Source organism: Corvus cornix, chromosome 4 (assembly GCF_000738735.6).
Source record: "Corvus cornix cornix isolate S_Up_H32 chromosome 4, ASM73873v5, whole genome shotgun sequence".
Taxonomy (NCBI): domain Eukaryota; kingdom Metazoa; phylum Chordata; class Aves; order Passeriformes; family Corvidae; genus Corvus; species Corvus cornix.
In genome coordinates this window covers 23581285-23603186 of record NC_046334.1, presented here as the reverse complement: position 1 = coordinate 23603186, position 21902 = coordinate 23581285, and the positions used below count along the sequence as shown (strand labels likewise).

At 37.5% G+C, this 21902-nt stretch overlaps 1 protein-coding gene across 2 annotated transcripts in view; it reads left to right on the top strand.

Moving 5' to 3' along the window:
* Positions 1–21902, top strand: part of RXFP1 (relaxin family peptide receptor 1) — a 58185-nt gene that overhangs the window by 9010 nt on the left and 27273 nt on the right. Inside the window, exons 1-2 of one of the 2 annotated variants that reach the window (XM_010411849.3) lie at positions 54–260; positions 17595–17750. In XM_010411849.3, the coding sequence (XP_010410151.1) occupies positions 212–260; positions 17595–17750 (205 nt within the window). In that variant the 5' untranslated portion in view covers positions 54–211. Of the gene's footprint in view, positions 1–53; positions 261–17594; positions 17751–21902 lie in introns of those variants that run through there. The other variant, XM_020584116.2, reaches the window with a different exon arrangement.

Genomic DNA, 21902 nt, shown 5'->3' with positions numbered 1-21902 from the left:
GAAACTTTCATGTGCCTCTGTGCCAGAGAGGGGGGAGAGAGGGAGACCTAGAGTAAAGGCGAGTAGGGAGGAAGGCAGGGAGAGAAGGGAGCTTGCTTCACACACTGCTGAAAGCTCTCAGAGGCAGACTGTACGAGCAGCACTCAGGCTGGTGTGCAATTCAAAGGACAGCACTCACTGACTTTATTCATTGAATCGCTGAAGGACAGATATGACACCCAACTGCTGCTTCTATATGTTCTTGCTTATTGGTACCAAGGGTAAGTGTCCCTGGCTTGCTTTCTTGTTTTCAACATTGTAAATAGCTGATAAACTTCAGGAGCAGATTTCTTTTAAAAACTATGATACCTCAGTGTTATTTTACATTTCTTCATGTTAATTTTTTTTCAATAGAATCGGAGTGTAATGCAGTCTCTCAAGGTTACTAGCTACATGTCAGGATCAGATGGTTTTGCACTAAATGCCTTGAGAGTTACTATTCATAGGTATGAGCTGAAATTTGAAAATGAGAAACAGTTCAAACATTGCATAAATACTTGCTGTAAATATTTATTGAAGGTACCTACAGAACTGACTCATCTCAGGTGCCATGAAATCCACATTTTAGACTCAGTTCAGTAGTTTGAAGTGATACTGTGCAAGTGCTACTAGAATTGGTAGCTCTCGAAGGGCAGATTGTGTTCAGGTAATAGGAATTTTCAGCATGATAGGCAGTATAGCATGCAAGAGGGAGACTGAGTTAAATTTCAGTTTTTCTTCAGACGCAAATCACTTCAGTGTGGTGGGAGTTACACTGGACATTCTGCTTACTTTAGTAGTGTTTTCTTCATTTCATTTGAGTACCCTCTTTGTAAGGGCTTCTTATGCCTTGGTGAATCTGTCCCTGTGAAGCTGCTGATGCTGATCTATACATCTGATGCTGATGTTGAACGTTCCTCATGATTATCATTTTCTTTAGCTGTAATTATTATAAATTGCTTTCTGTTGCACAATTTAGTCAATACTAAAATAGTGTTTCATTAATTGTGTAGATGAAAATAGACACTCTTTATAATACAAACAGTTTTGTTAAACTAATAGGAGCAAAAGGCTGGATTCTGTCACCTTCTTCTGTATTTTGCAACAGCTTGTTCTCTCTCCTGCTTTTAAATGAAACCTTTTTGAGTTCATGTGTTCATACGATGCTTCTTAAGATAAAACTTGTAAGGAGTATTGCCCCCACTAGGAGTTTGGGAAATAGAGCTCCATACACAGTTATTTTTCTAGTTGCAAAACTCAGTTAAATCAGTGGAAAAACTCAAAGCAGTTCTTTTATGTTTTAGAGGAATACATAATTGTGAGCTGCATGCATGAAAAAAACAGTGATATTAATGTATTTGGAATTCAGAAAGCAGAAATAATGACATCATATCAAACCTGTGAGCAAGGTCTGGTTTCATATGCACCTGCATTTTCCGTGAGCTATAATTCAATATTTAAAGGTAGCACTTCCAGTTATGCAGAATAAAATTGTTTTCAACAAATCCAGCCTTTTTACATTACTGCTTTCTATGCCAAAACATTAAAACACAGAAACATTCATAAAAGATACGCAAATTGTTGTTATAATTTCTGCTGTTAAATCTCTGCTATGGCATTTATAAAACCTATTGAAATATACTAAAGCATACTGCAAAACAGGATAGCAGATGAGCACTGAATGAATACAGGCCTGCTAGTTATGATGGCCATTACCTTTCTAGATGTTCATTGGCTCATCACATATAGTGCATTATACTCTTAAGAAAACCACATGGCTCGTCTAGATTTGTTAAAGTGAGAAGCAGTGAGTTCATAGATTAAGCAGTCATGCCTGGAGTCTCTGCCACCTGTTAGAGCTCTGTTTTGCACCAAAATTAGATCCTGTTTAGTGTCATGTCTCCTCACCTTAGTGCACAGTTCACAGCCCCACTGCCTTTTGGAGTTTAAGCCAGCAATGTGAATTGTAACCACATCTACAAGCTGGCTGATTTCATCTGCTCAATAGACTTAAGTTCTGCTCAAGCCTTTAGGCTAGCTGATATTAAACATTCCTGGAGTAAGTATAGCTGTCCTTAGAAATTGGATGTTTGGTTTGGGTTTTTTTTAGTGGACTGCTACCAGTTCAGCTGCATTTTGTTGTGGAGGTTTTTATGTTTGGCTTTTTTTGTGTGTTGGTTGTTTTTTTTTAATTTCTACAATGGCACAGATCCTCCTAATTCTTTAAAAAGTAAAACAAGGAATATATATCATACAAACACTACTCTTGTCTGATTTACCCATATCCGTCCAAGCTGCGTCTCTTTCGTTCTCTATTCAACAGCTAAAGCAGTACAAAAATACCTTCAATCACTTTCTTGTTTTACTCTCTTCCTTGAGATTCTTCATTAAATCTTTTTTTTATATATGAAAACCTTTCCCTCCAAAATCGAAATGATCAAACTAATTCAAGCAATCAAGCTTTTTATGCCCTGGCAACTGCCTGACCATCTTCCCATGTGGAATACCAAGTGTTTCTTTGAAAACAAAGCAGTATCTGTATCATGGTTTTTGTCAGCACAGCAGCAGTGGTTATAACACGGAGAAAAGTAAATTCAGACTCCAGCTGTGGAACTGGCAGCGCTGGATGTGTAGCCAGGATGAACTTCTGCCTGGGTGGGTCCCCCCCCCTTGCAAAGCTAGCAGGTCCCTTCATGTGTGTGGGTGGCATTGCACTGGCTGCTGCTGCTGCATCTTTTCTCTTAGCAAAACAAACAGCTGGAATTGCTGCAACCACTGCAGTGCACGGCTGTGCCTTTAGCGTCCCTTTGATTGCCTTTCTGAGGCAAAAGCTATTTTATCCTCCTGGACTTTGGCTAAGTGACAGAATCTCAAACAATTCATTTATCAATTATTAAGCAAAACAGGAGAACATTAGTATTGAAAAGTATTCAAAGGGAGTTCCAAAAGGGATTTGGCAGGCTCCTTGTGAAAAACAATTACAACTTTCACTACTTTAACCCTTTATGCTCTGTGCCTCTACCTGATGTTTCCAATCTTGTTTCCACTTGTACCTGCAGTTCCCTTTGCCTTCTCTTTCTGTTCTCTCCTCATATTTTTTTCCTTCCTTTACCCTCACTTTAAAATGCCAAGGAAAACTTTCTTTAAGCCATCCAAATCTCATTACTTGTTCTGGTACTTCATGCAGGTGACAGCTGTTTTCAAGGCCAAGATCTTTTATATCAAATGCTTTCTGTCAAATGTGGGAAAGAGGCAATCCTGAATCCTTTGGAAAACTGCGAGTTTATGATTGTGCTCCTGTTTACGTAGTTTGTACATATTTTAAGATTCCTTCCAGATTTGTAAATAGGAAAGTGAAATTACTTCAGCCTTTGCACAAGCTCAAATAATCATTGTGTAATAATAATATTTGGTTATTTCTTTCATTTAACTAGGTCATTAATCTGACTGGTTTTCCTGTAGTTAGAAGAACAATGTGCATCTTGTGTGAATATATATGTACATAACATGAAAATCAGTGTACTTACAGAAAATCAGGAAGGCAGGCTAGATTTCCTGAGGAAAATTTACTCTAATATCAGGTAGAGGGAAGTGAAAAATCTACACAATGTTAAACTGAAGCTTTGAAAGTTAGATCCTGCAACTGCTGTTTGGGCAAAAACGTTTTCACCTCTTTGTTAACAGCACCAGGAGCTACCCTGGTGAGGAGATGAAAACCTGTATTGACTCTTTAGAGCAGCTCCAGCAGACTTGAACAATTTACTCTCAAATTTTGTGTGCAGTCTGTGGACCTCGAGCAAGAGGACAAGCAAAACTTTACCAAAATTTTTTCTGAATGTGAGGAATTGGTATTTTGCCTACATTGATCAATTTGGATAATATTATATTAAGCAAAGCCTTTTCTTAAATAAGTACTTTTGAAGTATTCCTCTACAATATCACTGTGCCTGAGAGACAATCCTCTGACAGGCCATCCCACTAGAGCTGATGAGGCTGTTCAAGCCTGGTTGCAGTAAAGTAAAAATTACCTTTTCTAATAGATGTTACTTGTTGCTAGAGATCAGTGTGACACTCAGAGGAGCTGTCACCAGTCATCTCAGCATGGGTTCTCTGTTGGGAATACATAATTGTGAGCTGCATGCATGAAAAAAACAGTGATATTAATGTATTTGGAATTCAGAAAGCAGCAATAATGACATCATATCAAACCATCAAATCAGACTTTGATATGGCTGGTGCAAGGCTGGGAGGCACAGGAAGATGAGAAAATCAGGAAGTCATAATTATTGTGTCTGAAACACAGAGGAGGTGAAAATGTGTTGGGAAGGACTGAAAAAGGAGAATGAAAGCAGAGACTAAAGGGACAGGTAGATGGGACAATGGAACAGAGAGCTGAGGGAAAAGACTAATGCTACTTAGAAAGGGAAAATGAAAATCAAGAGGACTATTAGTCTGGGAGAGTTGAGACTCAGGAAAGGGACGTGAGAGAGGGAGCCAGCAGAGAACAGTAAATTAATTAAAGGAGAATGACAGGGAGCTCTCAGAGAGGGGAATGAGCATCTGAAGAATGAAGTCAGAGGATGGTGAGATGAGAACTAGGATTCTGTAAGGGGATGAGATGATGGGAAGCAGGTAGTGATCAGGCAAGAAAGGATGCAAGTGAAGCAACGGGGTGAGGCAAAGATGAGACTGAGCAGAAAAAGGAGCTGTGCTTGGCAGGGTGAACACTGTGTTACAAAGCCAGAACAAAGCCCAAGGTCGTCCTGTGACTTACTGTCTCCTTTCACAACATCTCCTCCTGAGCAACACCTCTGCTCAGAGGCTGGTAATTAGCACTGTCAGATCACTCTACCCTCTCAAAAAACAAAGGTCTGGAGAGCTAAAGGATCTGAACTAGTGATGCAACATGATATCCTGCTATAAAATTCTGGAGGGAAACTGATTTCTAAGAGTTAATGTTATCTATGTCAGAGAAAGTTATTAATTTTGTAAACTCAGTGCTTAGGAATTTAGGCAAAGGACACAATTTGTCCTATGTGGCCCTACTGAATTTTCTTCATGTTGTAATTCCACAAAAATGCATGCTTTGTGTCCTGCATTAAAAGAATTAATCAAAAGTCATGGTGAATTATGCTGCCTGTGTGACCGCTTCTTCATTTGCTGTAGGTTAGGATAAAATGTGGATGAGGCTAGGGATTACAAAATGAAGGCCATTTCGTGAAGGCAACTGAACTTTGATGTGGAAAATATTTCTCTTCCTGTTTCTTGCTGTAAATGCCTAACAAATGGATAATAATTATATAGCAGATTTTCTGGCATTTTTGGCTTGATCATCCTGATATGTTCATTGCATGGCTGCCACTGACATTTGTAAAAGCTGTGCCTTAAGTAGTCTGTGAAACTGATTCTGAAAGTAAAAACCTAAAATTAGAAGAAACCCTTCCCATACATATGTTGATGTCTCAGCTCCCATTCTGGGCAATAATATCATATTCTAAACTGTAATTGAAGCAAGCTCTGAAGACTTAAAAGTGTAAAGTCTAATTATTGTAGCTGCATGAGGAACTAATTAGGAAACTAATATCATAACTTCTAAGTGGTTAAACTGTAGACTAAGCATCAAGATTCCAGTAACACACCAGAAGACTAATCAAAGCATAGAAAAAATGCCTTTAGTATCATACAGAGGCGTGTTATCAGAAATGCATGAAATTTAAAGATCTTTATTTGCATTCAGATTTAGATTATATGTTGCTGATAACTGATGTTGCACATAGAGTGGCTGTGTATAAGCAAAGAAGTAATGCTCAGTATTGTGCTCACTCCCTGCTCTGTCTCCCCCAATGCTCATGGGGGATCCAGCATGCGACTGACTGGTGTGACAGGGCAAGACAAATGTATCAGGAAGAAATGGGAAAACCGGGGTTTGAACAAGTCTAAGGAGCCACCAGCTGTGGCCTGATGGGGAGATCCAGCCCTGGGAGGACAAGCTGACCTCATGTCAAGGGAAGAGGGTGAGCAGGCAGTGGGAGGAAGAGCCCAGCAGCAGTTACACAGATCCTGAGGGATCTGTGCACATGAGATCACTTAGCAGAGTTTATCCAGAGAGGATGTTAAATCACCCAGTCCTCTATAGCACAGGTTGTTGTGTTCCACCCGTCTGCTCTGTATCAGTCTTGAGGCTTTATTTGGTTAAAATGTTTTTTCTCAGTCCAGTACTTGTTTCTACCAGAGAAGAGCAAGTGTCAATATGGCACTAGGAGTGGGAGAGACTGTACAGTCACTGAGGCTCAAAGATATGCACAGGTCTGTCAAAGGAAGTGTCCACACCTCTTTCTCTTCTGTTCTGCAGAAGAAATAACTGGCTTGACCTGGGAGAAGAGGCTTTTCCCATCACAGACCTGTCTGTCAAGATTATGCTCAACATAGGGAAAAAGGCATAGTGCTTGTAAGGGTGGAAGTGGTATTTTTTTTAACTAAGAAATATATTTTTGCCCTGTTTTGTTTTGGTTTTCAGTTACAATTCAAAAAAAACCACCTAGGAATAGATCAGCTCTTCTTTGGAATAAGCTAAGAATAGCAGCCCTTAATGAAACTTAAGTTCTGCACATATCATAGTTAAAGCCAAAATTCGGGGGGGGGGGAGAAAAAGACTACATTAATTAATTTAAAAGCCACGTGGTTGAATTTCTTGATTAGTCTGGAGTATTTAATAGCAATACAGTTGACAAAGATGATCCACATTTTTAGAGGTTTGATTCAAGAAGGCCCAACTATCATAAAAATACTCCCCTTGACCTCATTTTCTGGACTTCAATTACATGTTAAAACATGTGAATCAACTGTTATGTAGTCTTACCTGGAAATTATAGACACTGGTTTTCAGACATGAATTCTTTCTAGTAATCAAATAATCTGAAAACATTAATTTATAAATCCTGCTTTATCTTCAGTATGGGTTCTCAGCACCATGCAGAAAGAGTATAGCCACTTTCTACTTTTCCAAAAACATATCAGAAACAGGTATTGAACAGCTGGCTTTTCTACACCCCTAAGACTCATATCTCACACTCATGTCTTTCTTTTTCTTAATATCTTTTAGCAAAAATAAAACACCTTGTACATATTTCTGTTCTATTTTTTTTTTAATCTTTCATTTACATATTCACTGCTTTCACATCATCATTTACCTAGATCAGTTTCTTGCCCAGATAAATATTTTTTGTATTTACAGATTTGCAGCTTTGAAGATTCTTACAGATAGTTTGCATTGTTTTAAGTACTGGGATATGATCTCACAAGTAATAATTATTTTATTGTGATATAATTCTCTCATTCAAGCTCTTAAAATGTGTCTAGGTTGTGACATCAGATAACACATAAAAATGTATTGAAATCAGGTATCATAATAAAAATTATGGATCTGTCTAGCAACATCCTGTACATTTTATGTAGGGAAGCATTAAGAGCTAAGAATATTTAATAGACATTCACCAAATAAATTTAGGTAATTGTATAGGTCAAATAAAGTAAGGACCTTACAGGTTTGGTTTTTCTTTTTTTTTTTTTTTTTAAGAAGAGGTACACTCTTTAATATGATAGACATTAAAAATTCACCAGCACCTTGACTTTAGATCATAAATGCCTTCCTGCATCCCACTGTGTGTGATTTGAGTTGTCAAAGCATTTAGCTGTGATGCTTTCAAAGCCTTGGGATAAGCTGTGCTCTGACTGTTCCTCTGCTCAGTCCCCTTCCCACTGTCACCATGCAGCTGTCACAGCAGCCCCTCACAAGTCCTGAGGAGACCAGGCCTGCCTTTTCCCAGGCACTCTCCTGCCTTGCCCTGGAAAACCCTCTGAGTCAGCAAATCAGGGGTGGGGTGAACAGGGACCCCACAGAAAGGTGTCACAGGACCAAGGGGATGCAGCAGGTCACCCTTGGGGCAAAGCTCTCATCGTGCCAGCCCAGTGCCCTGCCTCGTGTCCGGAGAGCCCTGCTCTGAGTGAAGCCGTGTCCACAGAGCAGGCTCTCAGGGCTGGCAATGAGAACGCAGTGTCAGGAGCAGACAACATCTCCTTTAGCTTAGATGAAGTGGCAGGAAAGGAAGAGAAGGAGGATCTATAGACTATGTGGAGGTTAAATACACAGCAATCCATGCAAAAGCATTGCTTTGCCAAACTGCGTCTAAAATGGAGGCACACTTCTGAATTCTGTTTCTTGTTGTATTTTCTAGTTGGGCTATCCAAACAACTTACAAATATGTGCTGCTAATGTGACATTTCTTTATGTACATTAATAAATGTATAAAATCTGCAAGCTATAATTTAAAACTCTATTGATACAACCTGCAAAAGAGGAAATAAGTCAGATGTCTGTGGTCATGGGGTCCAAACAGCTGGACTACGTGATGTGAGAGGTTTTTCCAACCTAAATGATTCCCCAGTTCTGTGGTTTGACCAGCTAACATTATTCACTTTCCTAAAGTCAGAAATCCTATTAATTTGAGATAATTTCTGTTTTATGCATTTTAACTGGAGTGTCACAACTTTTAGTGGTGAGTTATGTGTACTCATACTAGAATACAGCAGAGATTGGAAAACTTGTGATTTTTGAATCAAACCAAAGATTAATGAGTCAGAATCCAATAATGATGCATTTATTTAAGCACAGTCTGCAAATTGATTTTTCAGAAAATAGTTCTGTGAGCACTTAGAAAACATATTCTCTAAAATACTTTCAAATTATTTTACTTCAAAACAGAGCAACAAGGGGCTCCATATTTTATAATATTTCAGCAGGGTGGAATCTCATAGATTTATAGGGCACAGGGCACAGCCACCTTCCAAACGTAAACTTGTAGTTCTGTATTAAATTTAAATTCTTAATAGTTATAAATTGTTCTTAGTAAAAAAGTATGTGAATAAATAAAATGTATCCGATAATCCTGTCTCCAGCTCACCAAGAAATAATATATTTTGATTGTTACAAAATTAATCTTGACTGTGCTCCAGAGCTTCACTTCAAATTATGCTGGCTTAGTTCCATTGTAAGAACTATCATTGCAATCCTTTTAGTCTTTACTAAAACCACAATAAAGGGAGAAAAAAGAAAAATAAACAAAAAACCCAGATTAGGTTTCATATTTCAAATACTTCGTTAGGACTCCCAAGACACTTTTTTCTCTGTCTGGAGTCTTAGTAAAAGCATAACTGAGATTATTTTTAAAAGACTTACTTAAGATTTTGCTACTTGGGAGGAGAGGAAAACTAGTGGAATCTGAAATTGTGCCTGATGTGCAGCTTAGTTCTAGTGACTCTGTAGCAAAGTAAGAGACGAGAGAGCAAAAGAAGATGGAGAAAGAAATAATAGAATCTCCCACTGCTACCCTTCAGACTTTTCCTCAGACTGTTTGGGCTGGCTGTCCTCAAACCTGTTTTTCTACCGTCAGCACTGCAAGATGTTCATTCTAACAGGTCGTTGCAGCTTTGTGGGGTTTTTTTCTCCATCACAAGAGCATACCAGAGTTGGAATAAATTGCATAACTTAGCTGTAACTTCTGTTTGGGGTGGGGGTGAGAGTGTAGATAGTCAACAGGAAAAAAATGGAAGACAGGCTTGCCCTTTTCAACAGAAGAAAAGTTAGGCAGTGTATTACGATCTTTTAGGTTGTTTGTGCCTTGAGGGGTTAATTACACCCAGTTAGTTCTTTGCTGTTCTGCCCCTTTGCAAATAATGTATTCTCAGAATATCCTACAATCCAAATATCAGCAAGGAATTTCCATGTTCATTGCCTTTCTAATTTCATTCCCTTTTTCATTGCAGCTTTCTGTTAAGGCTTTGCTACAAGTACTCTCTGTCTCATTTCTTTTTACTTCCATGCATGGATGCACATGTACACAAACTTTCTCCTGTATATGATATTGTGTCATGAAGTCACTTAAATCTGCCTTTTGTTTATGGAAACTTAAGAGAAATATTACAAATGTCTGTTGTTTGTTAATTTAAATAATTTAGTTTTCACTAGTCAGTGTTTCACTTTTGCTTACTTTATGCATGGCTGACTGGACTAACTTGCTGAAAGCAGCAAGTCTGAGATGAACTTCTTTACAGTAATCTCTAACTACTGCCCTTATATATTTAAATTCAGAATGCTGGTTATCTAGATGAGATGAAAGATTGATGCTTTAGGGACACTAATTTATTGATAAAAATCTGTCCTTAATCCTTTTGGCTAAAGTAAATTTTCGATTATTGGATTGCTCAGATTTTTAAAAAAAAGGAACTTTCATTAGCTTACTACTGAGTATGTTATGAGACAAAAATAAGTGTAAGATACATGGCAAATACTGCAATAGAAGAAGCCTTTTTCCCTAGGGTTACAAAACTTCAAAAATGCCATTCCAGGTATGAAGCTTCAGAGATATTTTTAAATTATTTTTTTTATTTCATATTCTTAAATCATTAACTCATAAATGGTGTGTTTCAAATGAGGGGGAAAAAAAACATTACTTGCAACAAAATTCTTTTATTTTTGGGGCTCATAGAACCAGGCCAAATACATTCAGTAGTGGTTGTGAGAAAGAATCAACTCTGGGAGAGGAGTTTCCTTTACTTTGATGGCTAACCATTCCCTTTCCGGGCCTTCCAGGTGGGATGATACCGACTAGCACAGTGTATTTAACACCTATGGATTGATGCCTTCATTTCTATTCAATATCTAACATCATCATTGACCAAAACCCTAGTGTTTCATATGTCCAGCTTTCATCTTGAGATTGCTCTGCTGTGAAAAAGAAATTAGTGAAATTGAGGAGTTGCACTGGTGCAAAAAAACATAGGGGCAAAGGAAAGCTTACCTTGATGTATTTTCTGTTGGAAATCTTGTCAGGATATGGAGCTAGAACTTGTTTCTAAACAGAAATAATGGTCAGATATCATTTAAATTATGTTTATTTTGGGAGAGGAAGAGAAGGAGAAGTGGAGCAACAGAAGAGTTTGGCTCTGTTCATTAATTTGTGTCTTTGTTAGACACTGTGCTGAACTCTCATCCTCTGGGAATGTACTACAGAATTTGAGGGTTTGGATGCAACTTTTTTTACTTCATTTTGGGGCTTTTAGAAGTATTATCTCTTTCAGCTCTTTATGTGCATCAGAATCTTTTTATTCTAAATTCTGTGCAAGCAGAACAAAACAACAAATTAATAAAAGGTATAAAAGCCAAACCCTCTGGCTAGGTGCCATATCACCAGTCTGAGTTGCTCTACTGGCAGTTTCTGGCCCTGGGGTGGATTTATCTGGCAGCTAGACAACAAGGATCTTCCAACCCTTTAACTAGACTGATTAGACTGAATTATCTGTGGCATAACTGATAACTAGAGACGTTGGTATGAGACTGGAGGTGATATTTTCAAAGAGATAGTACAAATTTTCTGCTTTGGAAAATGCTTCTGAAATGAAAGCATTGTGTAACCCACAGCAAGATATAAAGGTACATTATGAAATTAAAATCCAAGATAATTACCAGATTAGCATGCAACAGTGATAATATATGCACCATGTTTGCTAAAATCCATTGCACTATATTGCATTTAATGGAAGCAAAGATAACCTCAGGTGTGTAGTTCAAGTGCTACATATTCCTAGAGTGACATCTAATATAGTTTGCTAAAGATAAATGTAATGCAATAAAACTGGAAGTGTATTTCTGGTTGCAACAGTAACAGCTAAATATAAAAAAATTGCTATTGCTTTAGAAATGAATCTGTCATTCTGAATGAACGATATTGTGTCACTTGCACCCAATCATATCTAAAATTACAAACACAATCCATATGCAATATATACATTTATAAGATGTTACAGACATCAGGGCTGGACAATTACCAAAGCAGAGGAGAAATTACAGAAAAGGCAGCATGGTGATAACAGTTTAATTGTGCTTCTGTGAGTACCCTGTACAGATGTTTAGATACTTTAAGCCACAGACACTTTGCCTCAAGGACTAATGCTGAAGAATCTATTGCTGCTAGACCAAGGTCTATTTTAGTCTGCAAGTTTTGCCCAAGGTATTACTCCAAATGTGTATACATTAACAGCACTAAAGTACAGGTTTATAAACTCTGTTTTGTTCTTGTACAAGCTGGAATCTATTTTTAATATGCTATTTATGGACAGTTTAAAATTTGGTTTGATTGCTGTTTAAATAATATGGGATTTCTGTTACATATTCCCAGATATCACTAGAAAGAAAATTTTAGGAGAGTCTTTATAAAATTACATGGTGAAAAAAAAAATGCATTCTCACTGATAAAGTTATAATAAGTTTAATGAAATTATACAAAAGTTAACTTTTTATTTCTATCCTGAAATACAATGGACTAACTTCATCCTTGTCTCAGTCATGTATTACTCAAAAATCCCTTGTTTAGTGGGAAGAAGCTGAAAATTCCAAACAAAACCAGGAAAATTAATCTAAGAATAATCTTCATCTCTTCACTTACTTCTACATATTGTTGTAATGGGCAAATTCAGACAACAAATTAGTTTTTAAAAAGATCTTTTTAAGATGTCATATCTTCTTTTTTTCTGTTATTTGGTGATTCAAATGCATCTGATCAAAGTTGGTCAGTCACTTGTCACTACTATTCTTTGTTAATAATTAATTAAACATATTGTAAGTTGAAGTAATTCATAGTAATAAACTTTTATAACCTTGTTCTGATGATTCATCATTGAAGGTAATAGGCCTATAAGGTCTGTTCTGTATTATGTTAAAGGTTTGTCAAAGGCATTTCATATGCTCTTAATATACTTTTCAGCAGAAGGGGATATTTTTTAATCAACTGTCAGCTTGAAGTACCCAAGATAGCACAAAAATTACGGGTGAAATTGATTCTAACTTCAATACTTTCTGTGTTGACTCTGTTTTATTTGAACAAAACATTTTGTATCAAAGCAAGAGTATTTTCAGTCTTCTGTTTCTCCAGCCCATCTCCCACTGTGTCTAGAAGTACAGCAACTAAAACAGGTTATGTGAGATGGGAAAAGTACCACCAGTTTTGCAGGAGCCTCTTTGAAGAACTTGAGCTTTTGTAGGTAAAATAACTTTCCATCAGAAAAATGAAGGGTGGATTCTTCAGTACCATAATCATTCCTTGGTCCTTGGCATCTAAGGAGCCTTTTTTAGAAGCAATTGGATTTCCTCAACCACTTCTAACTGCTAACTCACTCAAAGTGAGGACAGACATGTTAGCTTATTTGGCTGATGGAATTAATGAGTCATTTTGGATTCATAACACTGGATTTCATGTTAGTCAAATCCTTGAAAACAAAAAAATGTTTTCCTGCTATTACAATATGCCTTTATTTGAACGTATATGCGCCACAGTTGAGACTGGTGTGACTAGTAGGTATCAAGAAATGAGTAATGCCTTTGATTATTTTAAGTGCTTATGACTCAGTGCCATCAGCCCAGAACTGGTCCCATTACAGAGTCATACTTGCTTGGTTTACGAAACCTACAAGTAACTGCGTTAAGTCTACGTTCTTATAGTGCACATGTCCCTTATTTGGTTTCTCAAACAGCACTTGTGACCCAATCTCTGTATTTCAAAGAATGCACAAAACCAGCAAGCCTAATGAATCAATTTAGTTGGAAGTCAAGCCATGTTGTCCTGGGAACATCTTGTTCTTGGCTTTTCCAAATGCGTTCCTTCTTTCGATTTCATTTTATGAGAGCTAGAAGAGGGGCTGTCATGTTCTTTCCCCGGTGATTCTGCATTCATGTACCAGAGGAAAAAGCCTTACCATGTATACTAGATGACAACCCAACTCCTGTTTATTCCTTTAGCAAAGGAAAGCAGAGTTAACTTAGTCTTATATTTAAAGACAAGCAGGAAAAGTTATCCCCTTTCCTCTTCACCGCAGGCATCTGTTAACAGCAATAAGCATCTCGAAGCAGCCGGTCTGGAAAAGCTTAAAAGGTGCACAACAGGAATTCTTGTTTTCTTTTTGAAAATTTGAGATGAATTTGGGGAATTGCAGGGGGACCCTAAGCACATGACAGTCAGAAATATTTAATTTACAGTATCATGAACACGCCCTGCTAAGTAGAAAATTTTTCTGTATTGAGACAACAAGCATCTTGTCAAAAAGAGGTTTTTTTGTGGTTTTGCTGTTTGTACTGATACCAACTCACCTATATATTTTCTATTTGTTCTTGAAGCATTGCAAACATTTGAATCTTTATGCTGAACAATATGTGAAAGAGAAATTTTCAGGTACAGAGTAGCTGAAATGTGTGCAATTATCTCTATGTCACAGGACGCAAGAGACAATTTTCTGTATGAGGTATACAAAGAGGCTTTTTTACTTGGTGTCTGTAAAAGCAAACCTTCTGATGTAAGCAAGTCTGTCACAAGTTTATCACTTTCGTCCTCTTTCAGCTGCTAAAAAAAAGGCAAACAAGATACAAGAAGAGTGGTTCAATTTTTTCATATAGTGGAAAATCAATCAGATGCAGAAAAGCCAACAGCTCTAATACGACATCACAAAGATGGAGTGATAGATCCTTATCTTGACATGGTAAATTCCACTGTCAGTAGTCTGTATTTGCAAAACAATAACCGTAATTTTTAATTGCTGTTGTCACAGTGCTATCTTTACTCATTTTCCTCACACAGAAGACTGAATTTTTATTTCCTCAATCCAAAATTGTTTGAATATTATCTGGCATTTTACAATAGTTTTTACCGTCTTATCTTCTGTCTACCTTTGTCAGCTCTGCCAAATATTTCCTCAGAGAGTTGGGGGCTTTGCCATACATAAATCTCATGCAACATCCAGAGTCCAAACTTCTGTCTTTTTTGCATAAACAAAGTGATGTTAACAAGTCAGTGGACAAAGACCAGTGCTTTCACTGATTTTATAGCTAGGGTGAAGTTGTTGAGTTTTGAAGCCTTATTATCTCCTTTCCCAGGCAGATATTTACATGCCCGGGTAATCCAACATAGCACAAAATGAGTAATGCAGAGATTCAGAATAGATATCATCAAGGCTATAAATGTACAGAGAATTCAAAACATTAAACATCATGAGGGACTTATTCTTTGCGGCAGAGTACAGATGTCTAAAATGCAGCAGCAAATTCATTAATTAGCTCAGGGATTAATATTATTTGAATAATTAATAAAAATTTTTGGAACATGCTATGAAATTCCATTGAATGGTACTGTGAGAACATAAATGCTTTCTTTTGAAATTTGAAGTGCATGGAGATCAGCCCCTTTAAGCACAAGGTTCAGATCAGTCTAAATACATCTCTAGTTTGTAGGATAAAAAGCTTGACAAAATGTAAGAGGTTTTTTGATGTTTTGTTTTGGATGTTTTCTTTTACGGTGGTTTTTTCCATACTGGTGTCTCTTACCAGATGGTTTGGTAGTTCCTCAGATTGTAACAGGTAACTGCACCAAAGGGAGCCTCAGCTGCCTGCTCAGCTCTTTTGCTAAGAAAAAGACTTAAGACACTGAGTACTACACATATTCTGTTTGCTTAGCACTATGCCTGTGTAAGCTTTTTTTTGCTACTTCTTTTTGGGTGGAACAAGTTAATCATAATGTTCTGAATACAAGGACAGAACAGCAGAGAAATTTACAAACAATATGCAAGTGTGAATTCACCCTGGGATTAGGACGTAGCTGTATTTTTGGTACCTATATGTAAAAGGCTTGAGGAACTAAAGCTCTTTTAGCAATTACATAGGTTATACAGTTGTGGATAAAAGGAAATCAACTTTTCAAAAATCATTCACTGGTTGTTAACTGGAATGTATGTGTTTCTACACAGGATGCTTCCGACAGCAAGGATAATTCTGCACATATACAGGATATTTATCTCAGTTTTCTGCAGCTACAGCTCTTACATTTCAATTTTTCAGAGTTGTAAACATTGTCAAGGGCTTAGCTGGAAGAAAGTTCTTCCAGAAGAGATTTTTTATGAATCTGAATTACTCGATTGAATTTCAGGTGATTTCTCTTAGTCCAAGAGAAAAATGAGTGAAAAAAATCAGATGTTGTCCAAGAACATATTCCTTGTTAATCTGGGAAAGTTGTGTGAAAGATTTATACTTTGTCTTTGAAAGTAGCCTGAAAAAATAGTTGCATGTTTCAGAATTAGCAGTTTACTATCTGAGCAAGCATCGCATCATAGTTAATAAAGTTTGTAGAGATTGTTTGAACTGTTCTAGGACAGCAATGAAATTTAAAATAGAATTTTTATTTGATTTTTGGTTTTTTGGTAACGGTATCCATTAAGTCAAATGGTAGCTCTAATAAGAAAGTGATACTCCTTTTTGAAAGCACTTCAAAAATTAAACTAGCAGACTCTTGCAGAATGGTAGTAGGTAGGCTTACTGAAGATTTGGAAGTGCAGAACCCTGGGTAGTGTTCTGTCCTGATGATGATTTCCTCCATTTTCAATATATTGTGGACTGAACAAATTTAATTCTAGAGTAATTTTAAACCCTCTCCGTAGTATGCTCTTGGGAAGAAGATGATCTCATAAGACAATAAATCTACCTTGGCACCCTGCAATCCATTACAGAAAAAGTAGATCTGTCATGCTTTTTGGAAAAAATAGTGATGGCAGAATTTGTCCCTCAGGTGCACTGGTGGGACTGGTAAGGCATCGTGCATCTGCAAATGTGGGTAATTGCAGGTGCTGCAGCACAGAGAACTGAAGAACAGAGGACAGGCCGAGTCCTCCAGCAGCCCTGGCTGTCCCTCCTCAGCATCCCTCTACCTTTCCCCTCAGCACTGCTTGAATGAAGTCCTGTGTTCTCTGAAATTACTTCCTATAAAGCATGGGCTCAGTAGAACATCTGTATATCTAAACTTCACACTGATATATTCTCACCAATATCTCCACAGCTTTTGGATCAGACTGACAACTCTTCTGAAGGATTCATTATTGGCCCCTTCATGTTGCCTTACTCAATTTTCAGCAAAACTCTGTTCTTTGATCCTTGATACATTTACACCAAGAAATTTCTTTAAAATTAGAATATAATCAAACATAATCAAATCTGACTTTTTATAAAAGGACTTACCTATCAAGGTCTCAAATTTCAGCACAAATTAATGTCATAGAATGGTTTGGGTTGGGAGGGACCTTAAAGATCATCTAGTTCCAGCCACCCTCCCAGGGGCAGGCATACCTATAGCTTCTCTGGTATATTGTTATCATAAATTAATTTCTAGTGCAAAGGGAAACAATCCTTTAAAATAGTGGCCTTTGGTCATTTGTCTTGTATAACATTTTGATCTTATTATGAGGATGAATAGGGAGGAATTACCTGTTTGCTTTATATCAAGGGAAATTTTAATTAGCTAACAATATAAAAGATTTTTGCCAAGTTTAACAAGTACTTCATATACTATTTGTCATTTAATATCCAGTGAATTAATACATTTTTGTTGCTTGATATTCACACTCAAATGTAAATGGATAATTAAAAAGGCATAATATCAAATACCTTTAAACACATCATAAAATGAACATATTTTTTCTGTTCTATTTAGTCATCTGTGACTCTTTGGAAGATCATGTTTCTGGAGCTGGCACCAGGTGCCCCCTGGGCTACTTTCCTTGTGGCAATATCACAAAGTGTTTGCCCCAACAACTGCACTGTAATGGCGAGGACGACTGTGGGAATCGGGCTGACGAAGACAACTGTGGTACGTGGCTGAGACTTCTCTTTGTGTCTAGCACCTGTAGTCACTGAAACCCAGGCAGTGCTCACACCAAACAGAAGGCTGTGGAGAGTCAGGAATAAGAAAGCTACATGTTTTGCAGAGGATGCAGCAGGTCTGCTTTAGCTAACAAAGCCACCCAACAAACTATTTGCTAGAGAAAGAATAATGAGTCACATTTTTCTTTGTATATGACATCAGTTTATCCCATTTTTTCCCTGCTTTGAACTTCTTTGTACGTGTCATTTTGATGTGTACAAATGGATGTATGTGATCTATCAAAGATTGTTGTTGAGGAGAGATACATGTGTGCTCCAACAGAGTTTATGAAAAGCTTAATGGGACCTAAAGCGGGAAACATAATTTAGAAGAATTTTCAAGGTTTTTCAGAAATAAATTGTGCCCTAATTTGGGACAAACATGTGCCTCTGTGAGTGTACTGTGCAAGCTGCACTACCAGCAGGCTTTTCGGGTTGAAAATGTAAAAATCTCAGGGCGTACACATAGTCAGGTCACTTCTGCATGTGGTTTTGTCCTTGTCACTCCTAGCCCCTCTGGATGGTAGCTGTGACCTTGACTTGGCTTGTAGGCTTTACCTCTACTGCAAACTGGGTAGGGCCAGGGTTTGCCAGGGGTTTGCCAGGGCACTTACCTGTTCATGCAGCTTATTTATGAGCATGGCCCTGACATCTCTCACTCAGAGTTTGGACACAGCTCGGAGGTGGCACAGGCCTGGGATAGTCTGGAAAGGGGCCCCTATATTCTCTGAGGAGAGAGCTTAGCCATTTGGTTGTGAGCTAAGACCACAGGGAGAGAAAATCGACTCTAGCACATTTTATTTACTGTTATTGTCACCTTACATGCAGCCTGGATATTTTCAGAGGTGCTCTCCAGAGTTGCTGATCCCTGGCAGATAGGGGAAGCAGGCTTCCTATTCCTTAGTAGTTTTCCTGTAGCCATGGAGGAGAGCCACATGCACAGTGCCCTGCCTCACACTCTGCCTCCAGCTCCCCAGAGCCAAGCAGCTGAACTGTTTGCCTGTCCCAGACAGGCACATTGCCATCACATCTCGGTGGGAGGAGTGGGAAGAATTAAAATATTAAGTAAAACTTCCAAGCTATGTATACTGAAAGAAATTTTCTGAAAGAAATTTCAAACAAGATATGGTAAAAGTATTTTTCACCAGCACTCTCAGCAAAGTCAACAAGGTCTTGAAAGTAGTTCTTCTCACTGCATGTGAAGCTGATTTGTGCACCTATGTGAGGTATCTTTTGATTATACCGATGAAATTTCAGTGTCTTATTCCATATGAAAGTGATTTTAAATTCTAATCCCATCTAATGGACCTGCACAATTTTGTAGTTTTGTATCATTCATTGATGTTGTAAACATACTTTCTGTTGTAAATAACCAAAATCCTTTACAAAAATGGCTTGCTCTGTTCTTTTTCTGTAGTCGTCTTGACCTACAGTTGCAGAAATTGCTGGTGATGATGTCCTCTTATGTTTAAGAAGTCCAAGGACCATAAACAGTTGCTTTATCCATATTTCATTTCTGTATAATACCACAAAGTCCATCTTACAAGAACTTGATGAAAGATACAGCTTAATATAATGTTAATTAGGTTATACACAATTTTGTAATGGGAGGTACAAGACAGTATAGAATCACAGAATTGTTTATATAGGAAAAGAAATTTAAGGTCATTGAGATCATTAATCACAGAGCTATTCACATCTCATCTTATTACTGATACAGAACTGAGGTATTCTTGGATTATGATTAACCAATTTCAAAAAATTCAATTAGGACTAACATGGGTTATCAGTGAGCAGGGAGAGTGCTGCAAGAAGTGATTTATTATTGAGCCCTGAAGCAACAAATAGCAAACTTTAAGTCCTTTGTAATGCCTTGGTGTTCTTCTATAGAAATGAACATACAAAACAATTCAGCTGTGCTATTGAATCTTCTTCCATGTATAGTAATTCAAGAATGAGTTAGCCTTGATTTTTGAAAACCTAAATTACAAAAGATGAAGAGTCTTTGTATTGACTCGCTGGAAAAACTATACTACTGGTGTTTTTTCTCATCTCTTGACTCCCTCTTCTCTTTTAGAAATCCATTATTAATGTAATATTCAGCAGTGATGTTTTCTCAAAAATTAGTATTGCAGTCAAACTTTGTGGTACAGTTAAAGAAAGAGTCACTTCCTTGTCTGAGGATACGGAATATCCTGATGAGATTTTCTGCAATGACTCCACATGTAGTAAGTGGGGAGATCTTTGTGGGATAATTCTGTTTTGTGACTATTCATCTTGCTTAAAATACAAGAAAAGCGGCTTCAGTGATTGATTCCTGAGACAGAGAAACCATCTGTCTTCTTTTATCCCTGCAGTTCCTAAGACCAGTTCAGTATGCCTGCCTCAGCCAGCAGTTATACCCGGCTCCTTCTCCCCATTTTTTTCAAAATTTACGACTAGTTTTCAGTTGAAGTCATTGCCCCCGGTTACACAAAAGAAATTAAAAATTAAATTATTCCACTGTAGTAATTGTTTCATGCAGTGCTGTTGGAAATTTTCATTTTATCCACAGGGTATTCTAATTAAATAGCTCAACTTTTCAATTCCTGGACACTTTTGCATCAATTTGAGGAACTTTGAGGTGACCAGTCTACAGGATTCAACCCAACAAGTGGGGGACAGAAAAAATCCATGTAGAGCCTCAGAGGAGTTCAGACATACCCATTTTTTTCTTTTTTTTTTAATGCATATATCTCAAACAAACCTAGGTAAACCAACTGTCTCACTACTAATTTTGTCAGTAATGATAAAGCACTGTCTTAAGCCTACAGTAAAACCAGCTGTATAGCATGGAAACACAAAGCAAAATATCTCATTAGATGTGTCATTCCAACTATCTTGTCGTGATTCCTTCCTTTTTCAAAGAACAAATTTGTCTCATTCCCCACTTCATTTCTATAAAGAAATTATATCTGTAATCTTTGTAAGATTATATTTGTAAGAAATTATTGTTGTAAGAAATTGTTGTTGTAGTCTCTGAGATTATTTGCAGTATTAATCCTGTTTCAGGCACCATGTGCCTGGTAACAGCAAAACATGATTATGAATATTTCAAGCTAAACCAAATCCTCACTGAGAGATGTGTTTTCAAATGTGTTGTAATCACTGCTCATATCCAGCCCAGGCACATAAAGATTGGCTTTATGGTGCCCTCTTCAATTCTGCTTCCTCTTTTACTTCCACTCTCCTCTCCATGTCCAAATAATAAACATAAAACTAAGGTCCAGAATAGTGAAGATCTCAAATTAGGATCACAGGTAGAGTTGGGAACAGACTCAGACTGCTGTGTCAGTGCTTAACCTCAGGGTGTGGACATCCTGCTTCCCAGCTCAGCTTCAGCATTTCTTCCAGTTCTGGAAAGGAGTGAATTATAGCTGATATTTCACAGTAGAGTGAAGCCACTCATCTTTGAAAACTCATGCCTTTGCCACCTAGTTTGTTTCCCAAAATCAATAAAATACTGTGTGTGATACCCTAATGGGGAAGACCTTGAGGCAATATAGTAAACTGCAGTAAGAGGAGGCAGCTGGCAATTTATCATGCCTGCAGTGATGGGAGGCTCTGCTTGAACTATGGCTAGATAACCTTAAATGTGCATGGAAAATGCAATCTTACCTTTTGAACTTGAAAATATAGAACATCAAGTAGAAGCATGTCTCTCTGCAAATCTGTCATGAAAATAATATTTTTAAATAAAAATAATTTAAAGTTTTGTAATTTTTCATAAAGATTATGGTTTTGAGGAATTTCCTTTTTTAGACTTGAGAGAGCAGTAAATTTTACTCTGGTGTTCTGTTCCATGCTCATCCTTGCTGAAGAACCAAGTTCTTAATTTGGCTGAGGGCATTGTGAAGAAATTTAGCCTCTATCACGTTTCACTTGGAGTTCCTTTTGTATCTGTTTGCAAAATTCAAAATGTGCAGGGAAATAAGATATAGCAATTCCAGCATGCTTCTGTGCCCAAGCTTGTTTAAAGATCAAGTTGGCAAAGCAAGTTTGATACTGTCTTGTCCTACTGAGACTGTTTGATTTCAAAGGTAATGGCTTTAGCCTAATT